This window comes from Phacochoerus africanus, chromosome 12, assembly GCF_016906955.1.
Source record: "Phacochoerus africanus isolate WHEZ1 chromosome 12, ROS_Pafr_v1, whole genome shotgun sequence".
Lineage (NCBI taxonomy): Eukaryota > Metazoa > Chordata > Mammalia > Artiodactyla > Suidae > Phacochoerus > Phacochoerus africanus.
Genome location: NC_062555.1, coordinates 21772376 through 21784983, shown reverse-complemented (window position 1 = coordinate 21784983; position 12608 = coordinate 21772376). Strand labels below are relative to the sequence as shown.

General features: G+C 37.4%; 1 protein-coding gene across 10 annotated transcripts in view; it reads right to left on the bottom strand.

Moving 5' to 3' along the window:
• Nucleotides 1-12608, bottom strand: part of SDCCAG8 (SHH signaling and ciliogenesis regulator SDCCAG8) — a 250606-nt gene that overhangs the window by 221204 nt on the left and 16794 nt on the right. For all 10 annotated transcript variants that reach the window (XR_007131197.1, XR_007131196.1, XR_007131195.1 and 7 more), the window contains exon 5: nucleotides 3890-4018. Coding sequence is in view for 7 of the 10 variants with exons in the window: in XM_047754910.1 (XP_047610866.1) it covers nucleotides 3890-4018 (129 nt within the window). In the remaining 3 variants the exon portion in view is untranslated. The remainder of the gene's footprint in view (nucleotides 1-3889; nucleotides 4019-12608) is intronic.

Sequence of the window (12608 nt, the reverse complement as noted above, 5' to 3'; positions counted from 1 at the left end):
CCAAAGGAGACAGCCGTATTCATAACAGAGACACGTCCTCAAGCATGGAACGACACTGCGATGTCACAGCATGTGACAACGTGGTACACTGCAGTCATCCAAGCAGTACTCCGAGATGCTCTTCCATATTCTTTGGAGGTTCAGTTTAATGCAAACACTGGTATAATACCTATTATGCTCAGGCGCCGTACTAAGAGATTAGGAGGTAAAAATGAGCAAGACTACCTTATCCCAAGGAGTTTACAGGCTAATGAAGAGAAGCACTTAAAGAGATCACTTCAATTCCACACGGCAAGTGTGAGACCAGAGGTGTGCACAGGGGACAGTGCCAGAGGCGACAGGGATGCAGAGAGCAACTGGAGATTCACGGAAAGTTTTCTGGAGAAGTTCTGACCTTGGTGGGATACTTTGAAGGGTCAAAGAGAGTAAGCTGGATGGGAAGGGCAGGCCAATAAGAGAGAACATCATGAGAAAACTCTCAGGGCCTTAAAGAGCATGGTGCCCGCCAGAGAATTTTAAGCAATCCAGCATTACTCAAGATTGAAGTGCAAGGCAATGCATGTCAGAAGATGAAGCTAGAGAGTCAGATGAGGGTCTGGGAGGTAAATTGTTTGAACTCTAGAGACAAAGCCCTTCAAGAAGGAAAGACAATGAAAAATGGAGATGGAAATGAAATATTCTTTGAACCGTTTTAGTTTGAACAAAATAATCTGCTCGCTTCTTCAAGTGCAAGGTCATAAAATAGGCTAAAAGTCGTGTAGGCTACCACCCAAGTCCCAGTTCCACGGCGAACAAAGATCCTTTGGCTCAATATTACTAATCTAGGCAGTAAGGTGGTCTAATTGGAGGCCAGGTGAATGGATCTGGGGAGTCAGACAGTCCTGTGTTTGAATCCTAGCTTTGTGATATTAGACCAGATACTCTGGCACTTAACTGCTGTGAACCTTATTTTAATCATCTGCCTTGTGTGGCTATCATAAAACTGAAATAATATAAGTAAATAAAGTATTTGATAAAGTGTCTGGCACATCATAACCAGTCATCGATAAATATTATTACTACATAACGACTTCAATTCTTTTTTAAAAGGTAACGAGAAATATTGACAATACATATGTAAGTCTGCCAATAGCTTTGGCAAGATTTATCATCAACCTGGTAATAGACTCATTAAAAAGAGTTTAGAACAAAAGATAGTATCTCTTGATCTGTTTATATTTAAGATATTCTAAATAGTTTCATTCACACTAAAACTCTCAATAGAGCACCAAGCATAGGCTGCTGAAATGCCTCCGTTCACCTACACAAGTAAAAAGTTGGGGTAATAATATTGTTTTTGTTTGTTTGCTTGCTTTTTAGGGCCACACATGTGGCATATGGAAGTTCCAGGCTAGGGGTCCAATCGGAGCTGCAGCTGCCAGCCTACACCACAGCCACAGCCACAGCAGATCCGAGCAGTACCTGTGACCCACACTGCAGCTCACTGCAATTGCCGGATCCTTAACCTACTGTGCAGGGCCAAGGATTGAACCAGCAACCTCATGGTTACTAGTCGGGTTCGATAGTGCTGACCCACAATGGGAACTCCAACAATATTATTAATAATAAAATAACAGAGAAGACCAACATTCAACAGATTATTGAAGTCACCTGACCTATCTGCAATAATCATTTCAATATTTACATTATATTTTAGCTCGTGTGATTTTTTTTCAAAAAATAATCTCTGTACCACTTTATCCTTCCTATAATCTGCATGTGCGTAGCTTTCTTCAGCAAGTGTCCTTTGCTCATATGGCAAAGCATGTGCGCTTGGACCATCATTTCCTTCCCCTTTTGCTTACTCACTTCTGCCCTCTGATTCACTTGTCTGCCTAATTTCCTTTCTTCCTTCACTTCCCCTTCTTCTACTTCTTTGCCATCATATAAATATTGAACACTATGAATAACTGAGTCACTGTTTGCTGCCTATTTTGAGGAAGAGCAAAAGAATTTACTTATTTTACAAAACAGCTACTTCTAAGTACTTTTGATATGGTTGTATCACTTTTAAATTGACACCAAAATAATAAGCAACCAAGGTGGAATTTTTAAGTACTAATACTAATAATATAATATAAAATAAATATATAGGAAAAGTTATACAGTGAAGGAAAAATATCTGGTCATCAAGTGAAATGTAACTGCAGAGAAATAAACAGAAATGTTAATCAGCCCACTTTATTATTCAGAGGTACCATGTTCAGATACTTCTAAATAGCAAACTTGAACAAGGAACTCAAGGATTATGACTAAAATATCAGGTCAGGTTAATAAAAAAACTTCACAGACAAAAATTAGAGGACGCCTCAGTGAAACATTAAAACAGTCATATTTTTTTTTCTAATCAGAACAGATTTACTAACGACAACAAAGTCAAAACCACCAAAAACCACAGCAAAACAAAGCTGCAACAGGCAAGTATTAAAACTTCCCCGTGGAAAGTTGCATTTGTCTCAAAAAGCAGAACAAGCTGTGGTGAACTATATCCTATGGCAAAGGCTTGAAAAACATTGTGAAGGAGAAAGTATCTCTGACAAGTCATGAGGCGATATTAGGTTTAAACACTATTTAAAAACTATCACAAACACTTTCTGTCACAGAATAAAGACCATCTAATTCTCTGTTCCTCAAAATGTGGTCCACTGATATCAGACTCACTTTGGCAACTTGTTCATAATTTATATTTTTATTTTTTTGCTTTTTAGGGCCACACCCGTTGCACATGGAGGTTCCCAGGTTAGGGGTCTAATCGGAGCTACTGCTGCCAGCCTACACCACAGCCACAGCAACGCCAGATCCGAGCCTTGTCTTCAACCTACACCACAGCCCAGGGCAATGCCGGATCCTTAACTGAGCGAGGCCAGGGATCACACCTGCAACCTCATGGTTCCTAGTTGGATTTGTTTCCGCTGCACCACAACGGGAACTCCCATAATTCGTATTTTTAACTCAAAGACTTAACCCAGACCAACTGAATCAGACTCTCAGGCGATGAAACCCAGGGATCTGTGCTGTCAACAGGTATCCCAAATGACTGTCACTCACACTCAAGGTTAAGAACTGCTAATATTGGTGAATTTCTCAAACTGCCAACAAACAAACAGCAGAATGATGAGGTTTAAGCTATGCTTCTTCAAAGTCCTATACGATTATTTGCAGAACACCCAGCTTGGTTTTTTTTTGTTTTGTTCTGTTTTTCTTTTTATGGCCACACCTGTGGCATATGGAAGTTCCCTGGGCAAGCTGTGGAACTGGAGCTGAGCTGCTGGCCTACACCACATCCACAGCAATGCCAGATCCTTAACCCACCGAGGGAGGCCAGGGATCGAACCCACATCCTCATGGACACTGTGCATCGGACTGCTAACCCACTGAGCTACAATGGGAACTCCAACAGCTGGCTTGGTAGGGGCAATGGGAAGAGTAACATTTTGACTCCTGGACCTTCAGGTCAGTGTTCCTCCTGCCACACCAGACTTATTGGAATTTAAAGTTCAAAGAAAATGTAGAGAAATACAACAGAAATCTAAGCTACAGTTCTGAACAGCTGCTGGATTCAACAAAATCCTTCCTATATAACACACTTCCTGTTTGCAGATCTGCTCTTGCCATAAGGAAAAAACATACACGGTATGCTCGCAGAGGAAACCAGAGGCCATGTTAGGCTTCACTACATCATCTCATCCAAAGATTCATTCTGCCGCAGTGAATTTTAATTTTTGAGGCCCCAAGTGAATACCAACGCCATACGTCTGTCAAACTTCAGGGGAAAAAAAAACACCTAAGCAGTTAAGAAGGCAACATTCAAACTATACGTTTTAGTTGTATGGTTTTAAAAAATGCTCACAGAGGCATCCAGAAGCGTTTGTTCCCTCATTGTTTCCTCCTCTTCTTTTTGCGATTTCAGCTCTTGTTGGAGCCTCTCGTTTTCAAGCACAACTACTTGTACCCGATTTTTCATTCCAGAGAGTTCCTCCTATGAAAAGCAGAAACAGATAACAAATACATGAAGCAATTTTTTTTAAAGAAATGCCACTTGTGCACTGCATACATCAAGCATTGTTAAGCAATGTTATTTGTTGATTCCCGGACCATCCGACATGACATAAAGCATGCAAGACCTATGCTTTTTATCCCTTTTCTGAAATACTGTAATTACATCTAGACAGAGCAAGTCAAGCATTAGCTAACAAAGAGAAGGCTGGGGGAATACAGCAGACGGCCTGCTAATGGCCATATCACAAGACTATGCGGTTTCTGATCATTTTTTTTGCAGGCTTATCAAAAGGCTTTAATTAAAGGGTTTAGGTCAAAGACTTTTAAGAATGAGGCACACTGCTGAAAAATTGGGTAAGATAGGTTATTACTCATGTTCCAATGCCAGTAACTTGTTGAAAACTGACTGAAGACCATATAGATAATAGAGGACTCTGAGCTAGAAAGACATGGAAAGTTACAATGTTTATGAACTGGTAGCCAGATGGAAGGAAATAATGAGAGAAATAGCTTGGTGCAGAGCTCTGAAAGAGTGTTTCTTGGGCTGTGCAGGATGTAATATAATTACAGGCATATAGCAATTAGAATAGCTATCAATGTGCATCTCACTGAAAAAAAATGTAAAAAATATTGATATATTGCTTGTGCAATACTTAATCTTCATTTCCAGTGTAATAAAAAAACTATTGTGCAATATATGAAAATTCCATCCAATTATTTTATTCAGAAAAAAAAATCAAAGCTGTAATTGAACACTGTAATTAAACAAATATTGCAGACTTACAAGTTTTGGCCTGATAGATAAGCTTGGAAGACATCACTCCCATCTTCACAAGAAAAAAACTGAACAAACTGAAAAGTCAACTACTCTTCTTAGATCCATCAGAGAATTAAGGTCACAGGGAGAACTGTTGTCCTTTGAACTGGAAAGACAGGCATTCCTGAGAATCACAACCTACCAGAGCAGAAACTTTTGGGGGAACCAGTGCCAGGGTTGAAAAACGTGAAGTAATTGATGAAATGCTGAAAGCTCAGTGTAGACGGAAGTTGAGTTAAAAACTCCAGAGGGACCCAGTCTCTTGGGGGAGGGTGTCTTCTATACTTTTGTGAGTTTTATCTCTAGGACACTACCAGGTGCTTACAGCAAAGGCTAGAAAAAAAGCCCCTCCTGCTTCATCCAGTAGTAGAGGAAAAGTCATGAAAAAGCATTCTATTCTTTTCAACTAGGTCTTCCTCAAGAGAAACTACTTTACTGGAACCTAAATAACTATTTATTTTTTCCAGAACCTAAGTGACCTGGGGAAAGGAAAAAAACAACTCTAGCTTCCTAGCCTTCTCATCTCGCTTAAGGGGAGCAGGGGGTGGGGAGAGACAGAGAAACGTTTGTGAAGGTCATATTCTAGGTGCACTAAAAGACTGAGACCTAATCATAGAACTACAGAATGCTTTCCCTACTCCTATACCTCGTTACCACATCAAAAGGGCTCCCAGGAGTTCCCACCCTGGCGCAGCAGAAACAAATCCAACTAGGAACCATGAGGTTGCAGGTTCAATCCCTGGCCTCGCTCAGTGGGTTAAGGATCCAGCATTGCCATGAGCTGTGGTATAGGTCGCAGACGCAGCTTGGATCTCGCATTGCTGTGGCTGTGGTATAGACCGGTGGCAACAGCTCTGATTAGACCCCTAGCCTGGGAACCTCCATATGCCAAAAGACAAAAAAAAAAAGCCTCACACTAAATGCCTATCTCCCTCAGTTCCTTTTACTCAGTGCATCATGTACAGCTCTCACCTTTAATTAAAAGGCATGACACTGCTGGTGGGGATGTAAATTTGTTCAACCACTATGGAAAATGGTACAGAGGTTCCTCAGAAAACTAAGTATAGAACTACCATATGACCCAGCAATCCCATCCCTGGACATATATTCAGACAAAACTATAATTCAACGATACATGCAACCCTATGTTTTACAGCAGCACTATTCACAATAGCCAAGACATAGAAACAACCTAAATGTCCACTGACAGATGAATGGATTAAGAAAATGTGGTACATATATACAATAGAATACTACTCAGCTATAAAAAAGCAACATGGATGCAGCTAAAGATTATCAAACTAAGTGAAGTCAGAAAGAAAAAGAAAAAGACCATATGATATCACTTATATGCTGTATCTAAAATATGGCACAAATGAATCTACAAAACAGAAACAGACTCACAGACGTAGATAACAGATTTGTGGTTGCCAAGGTGGAGGGGAAAGGGATGGACTGGGAGTTTAGGGTTAGTAGATGCAAATTATTACATTTAGAACGGATAAATAAGGTCGTACTGTATAGCACAGGGACCTATAGCCAATCTCCTGGGACAGACCATGATGGAAAATAATATAAAAAAGAATATATATACGTATTTATATATATATTGACTATATATTTATATTTGAATATATATATATATTATTTGACTGAATCGCTTTGCTATACAGCAGAAATTGGTACAACATGTAAATCAATTATACTTTAACGAAAAAAAAGAACAAAGGCAATATATCAAAACCAGTAACAAATATGGTAGATATCATAGATATCCAACCATATCAATTAGTGCTTTAAACATCTGTGATCTGACTACAGTAATGAAAAGACAAACTGTCAGAGTAAATAAAAACCAAGATCCAAATATTTGTTGTCTACAAGAAGTCTGCTTTAAATCCAAAGACACAAATAGTTTAGAAGTAGAGAGATGAGGAAAGGCATACCACTTTCTAACATAAGTCAAAGGAAAGCTGGAGTAGCTATATTACTTTCAGACAAGGAAGACTTCATAGCATGGAAAAATATCAAGGATAAAAAGAGGCACTGCATATTGATAAACAAGTCAATTTTCCAAGAAGACATAATGATCCTAACGCGTTTGTGCCTAACAATAGAGCATCAAGATATGTGAAGCAAAAACTGATAGAACTGTAAGAAGAAATAGAATATCTACTATTTCAGTTAGCGATTTTAATAGTCCTCTATCAATAACTGACGGATCTGGCAGATTGGTAAAATATCAGTAAGGACACGGTTGAACTGAACAGCACTATTAATCAACTGGATCTGACATTTATATAATACTTCCCCTAAAAACAACAGAATACACATTCTTCTCCAGCTAACAGAGAACATTCCCCAAGACATACCATATTCTGTGGCCTAAAACCATATGTTAAAAAATTAAAAAGAACAGAAATCACAAAAAATATGTTCTCAGACCATAATGGAATTAAACCAGAAATCAATAACAGAAAGATAGCTAGAACATTCACAATATATGTGGCAATTAAGCAACACTCTTCCAAACAACATGTAGGTCAAGGATAGAATCAAGGAAAAAAATTAAAACATTGTTAACTAAAAAAAAAAAAAATGAAAATATAACATCAAAATTTGTGAGATGCAACTAAATCAGTGAAAAAAATAAGAAAAGAATAAAGATTCGAAATCAATAATCTCAGGAAACTAAAACAAACAACAACAACAACAAACCCAAATCCACAGTAAGGAGAAGACAATAAAAATTAGGGTAGAAACGAATGAAATTAAAAAACAGGAAATCAATAGAAAAAAGCAACAAAACCCAAAGGTCTTTGAAATGATCAATGAAATTGATAAGGCTCTAGCCAGGCTAACTAAGAAAAAAAGAGAGAAGGCACCAATTACTAATATCTAAAGTGATATATCACTATAGGTCCTATAGACATTAAAAGAATAAAAAGGACTACTATGCACAACTCTTTGCCCATAAATCTGATAAATGAGAGGAAATGAACCAATCCCTTGAAAAACAGTCTGCCAAAGTTTGTAGGAGAAACAGTTAATCCAAGAAGGCCGACATCTATTAAAGAAATTGAATAAATAATTAATAATCTTTCAAAACAGAAAGCACCATGCCCACATCTGGTTCACTGGTGAATTCTGTCAAACTTTTAAGGAACAAATTTGACCAGTTGTCTACATTATCCTCTGTAAAATACCACATAAAATACTTCTTATTCTATGAAGCCAGCATTACCCTAACACCCAAACCAAGTGAAGATACTATAGAAATGGGAAACTGCAGATCAATATATTTCATGAATAAGGATGAAAAAATCCTCATCAAAGTATTAGCAAATCAAATTCAACAATGTATAAATTGAATTATCCAACAGGACCAAATAGAATTCAATTTAGCTATGCAATTCTGGATCAATATTTAAAAAACCAGTTAATGTAATTCACCACATGGACAAGGGGGGAAAAAAATCATATGATCATCTCAACAGATGCAGAACAAGTAAGTGACAAAATCCAGGAGCCATTCAAGGTGAACTAGGAATAAAGGAAATCTATCTCCAGTTTAATAAAAAAAAAATCTACAAATGACTTACAGCTAATATTGTGAGACAATAGATGGTTTCTCACTAAAATAAAGAATAAGACAATGATGCCCACTCTCATCACTCCTCTCCAACATTATATTAGAATTCCTAGCTAATGAAGTAAGGCAAGAAAAGGAAATAAAAGTATATATGTTGGAAGATAGAAATTTTTTAAAAAGACATCTGTATTTGTCACAGATGATATGATTATCTATGAAGGAAATCCCAAAAAATCGAAAAGCTGCTAAAAATAAGCGATTATAGCAAGGCCAAAGATTACTAAGTTAACAAAAAGTCAATTGTTTTCTTATATATTAGCAATGAATAATTGGTATTTTAAATTAAGAATACAATATAATATATATTAACATCAAATAATGAAATACTCAGGTATAAATCTCACAAAGGATGTACAAGAACTTTAAGAAGAAAACTGCAAAACTCTGATGAAGACATCAAGGAATATCTAAATAAATGGAGAGCTATTCTGTGCACCCGGATAGGAAGATTCAATACTGTCAAGAGATCAGCTCCTTCTAACTTGAGAGATTCAACACAATCCCCATCAAAATTCCAACATGCTACTTTGTAGACATTTACAAGCTGCTTTTATAGTTTATATAAAGAGGCAAAAGATGCAGAAAAGCCAGCATCATACTGACGTCAAAGAACAAATCGGGAAGACTGATGCCAGTAGACTTCAGGACTTACTATAAAATTCAGTAATCAAGACAGCGTGGTACTTGTGAATGAACAGACCAAGGGCTCAATTAAACAAATAGTGAGCCCCCAAACAGACTCACACATATGTAGTTGACCGATTTTAACAATGGAGTAAGGGTAATTCAGTAGAGATTGTCTTTTCAACAAATGGTACTGAAACAAATGGATAGCTACATGCCAAAAAATAAATAAATAACTCCAGACACAGATCTCACACCTTATACAAAAATTAACTCAAAATGGAGCATAGGTCTAAATGAAAAGCCTGAAATTATCAAACAGCTAGTAGAAGAAGAGAAAATATTGATAATGGGTTTGGCAAAATCCATGAAAGAAAAAAACTGATAAGTTGAACTTATTAAATTTTTCTGCTCTATGACACGTTAAGAAAATCAAAAGAGAAGCCAAGACTGAGAGAAAAGAATTGCAAAAGACATATGTGATAAACGGCTGGTATCCAAAATACAAACTTTTGAAACTCAACAGTAAGAAAATGAACAACTCAATTAAAAAATGGGCAAAAGACCTGAAGATACCTCATCAAAGAAGGTACCATGGAAAATGAGTACATTAAAATCCAACATTACATGTCATCAGGGAAGCGAAATTAAAACAACAACGAGATACCATCACATATTTCTAATACAATAAAATTCAGAACACTGACAACAACAAATTCTGGCAAGAATATAGAACATCAGGAATTCTCATTCATTTCTGGCAGGAAAGCAAAATGGCACAGCTTCTTAAAAAACTAAATATACTCTTACCAGGCTAACAAAAAATTGTGTTTCAGGGTATTTATCCAAATTAGTTAAAAATTTATGTCTACACAAAACTTTCCAAACAAATGTTTACAATAGCTTTATTCATAGTTGCCAAAATTTGGAAGCAAGTGAGATGTCCTTCAGTGAGTGAATGGATGAATAAGCCATGTTATATACAATGAGATAAATATGCAGTGAAAAAAAGAAATAAGCTACTGGAGTTCCCTGGTGACTCAGGGAGTTAAGGGTCTGGCATGGTCACTGCTGTGGTATGTGTTCCACATAATGCATGCACAGTGGCAGGGGGTGGGGGGAGAGGAATGCTAAATAGAAAACAAAAAAAGGAGTTTCATGAGCTGTGGTGTAGGCTGGCAGCTGCAGCTCCAATTCAGCCCCTATCCAGGGAACTTTCATATGCCGTGGGTGCAGCCCTAAAAATCAAAACAAACAAAACAAAAAAGAAAAGAAATGAGCCATCAAGCCATGCAAAGACATGAAGGAAACCTAAATGCATATTATTAAGTCAATGAAATCAATCCAAAAAGACTACAAATTGTATGATTCTAAATATATGCCATTCTGGAAAAGGCAAAATTAAGGCGACAATAAAAAAAAAAATCAGTGGTTGCCTGGAGTTAGCAGGTGGGAGAGGAGGGATAAATAAGCAGAGCAGAGATGATTTTTTTTAGCGCAGTGAAACTATTCTGTGTGCTACTCTAATAATATGTCATTATGTATTTTTTCAAAACTTAGAGAATATAGAACACAAAGTAAACACTAATGTAAACTGAGAAATTCAGTAAATAATGATGTAATGACATTGGTTCAACAATTGTTAACAGGTGTACCACCCTGGCGCACGATGTCACTAACGGGGAAAGCGTTGGGGAGCTGTTCGAGTACGTGGGGGTACATGGCAACTCTATGCACTTTCCAAGCACTTTTTCTGTAAACCTAAAACTGATCTAAAGAGAGTGTATTCATTAAGCAAACTAATAAAGTATTTCTAAGCCCTTAAACATGACTTTCATTCTCTTACTCCCTTGTTAAAATGTATCAAATTTATACTTGGTCTGATCTCCAAGGCTTTTGTAATTTTCCATTTTACCAGTTCAGCATTAGTTTAATTATTTCTAAGACATATCCGTCCATTATAGGAATTTAGAACAGATGCCTCATGGCTCCCATGAATAAATAATATTCATCCTGAATATATCTTTTCATTGTTGTTTTCCCTTTGAAACTCTTTCATCTCCCCTCTCTTGATCTAAATGATCCTACTCCTTTAAGAATTTTCTCTCCCATTAAAAACAACCCCAAAGACACCAGCTTTTAGTAACCTGCTTCTCCTATTATAATTATAGTTTATACCGCAAAATAAAGGACTGTGCCGTAACCTCTCTAGTGCTGCCATGGTGCTTCTGGGCAATTCTGCTCTCTTCCCACCAAGATGGGGAGTTTATGATGATATATATGGAAGCGTGGCAGAACCTGCCATCCCAAAATATGCCACTTTAGAAGAATTAGTTTGATCTAAGGGCACTTGAAAAACAGCAGATACAAAAGAGTGTGCGGACCTCTCTCTTTCTTCCTGAATAAAACTCCCATATGAAAGATACCTTCCTACACCAGAAAGAAAAAACATTCTTCTTCTTTTTCTTTTTTTTCTTTTTTTTTTTTTTTTGTTCCTTTGGGGCTGCATGCATGGCATATGGAAGTTCCTAGGCTAAGTTCTGCCAACCTACACCACAGCAACCCCAGATCCCAAGCTGCGTCTGCAACCTACACCACAGCTTAAGTTAACACCGGACCTCTAAACCAGAGAGAGGCCAGGGATTGAACCCATGTCCTCATGGATGCTAGTCAGATTTGTTACCGCTGAGCCATGACGGGAACTCCAGAAAGAACATTCTTATCACCAGGGACAGGGAGTAGTGGCTGCAAGAAATCTGGACAAAAAGATCTTCTTAAAAGAATTCATCTTTTCTAGCCTTCCCTCATATTTTGTGTTTCCACAGCTGCCTCTTCGTTCAATCAAGTATAAAATCACTTAGGTCTTCTCACTTCTCTGGGGCTTCATTTCCTTGTAAAGGCTCCCGCGTCACTTAAACCTAACATTACATAAATGTGTATGCTTTTATCCTGTTAATCTGTCTTATGTCAATGTCATGCTATGGCTCAATCAAAGTCACCAAGAGGATAGAGGTAAAGTTTTATCTCCTCTACAAGATGTTTTAAGTTTTACTCACGGCATCTTAGGGATTAATAGAAGCTTATTAATGGAAGGGGTGGTAGGATATTATTTTGGCTTTTTTGGTAATCCTAGACTACTTGTGTAATAATGATTGTATCCTCCAAGAACAAAGAGAAAATGACATGCTGAGATCAGGAAACTCCCTTGAAAATTGAAGGCAATAAAATGTTTGAAGGTTTCTTAAGTTACATATCAGACTTAAACCTCAGAAGAGTAGCCAAATATTGAATGACACAAAAGATATCAGTAACTCCTATAAAAATATCACAGGATCTGATGCACTGATATTGGGGGGAAAAAAAGAGAAACTAAAGCACTAGCATACTTTGGGAAGACAGACAGGCTCCACTGGCATTAATCACGTTAGTGAACGTCATACAGTCAAGCAATATAATATCTAGTGTTAGAAGCCATAG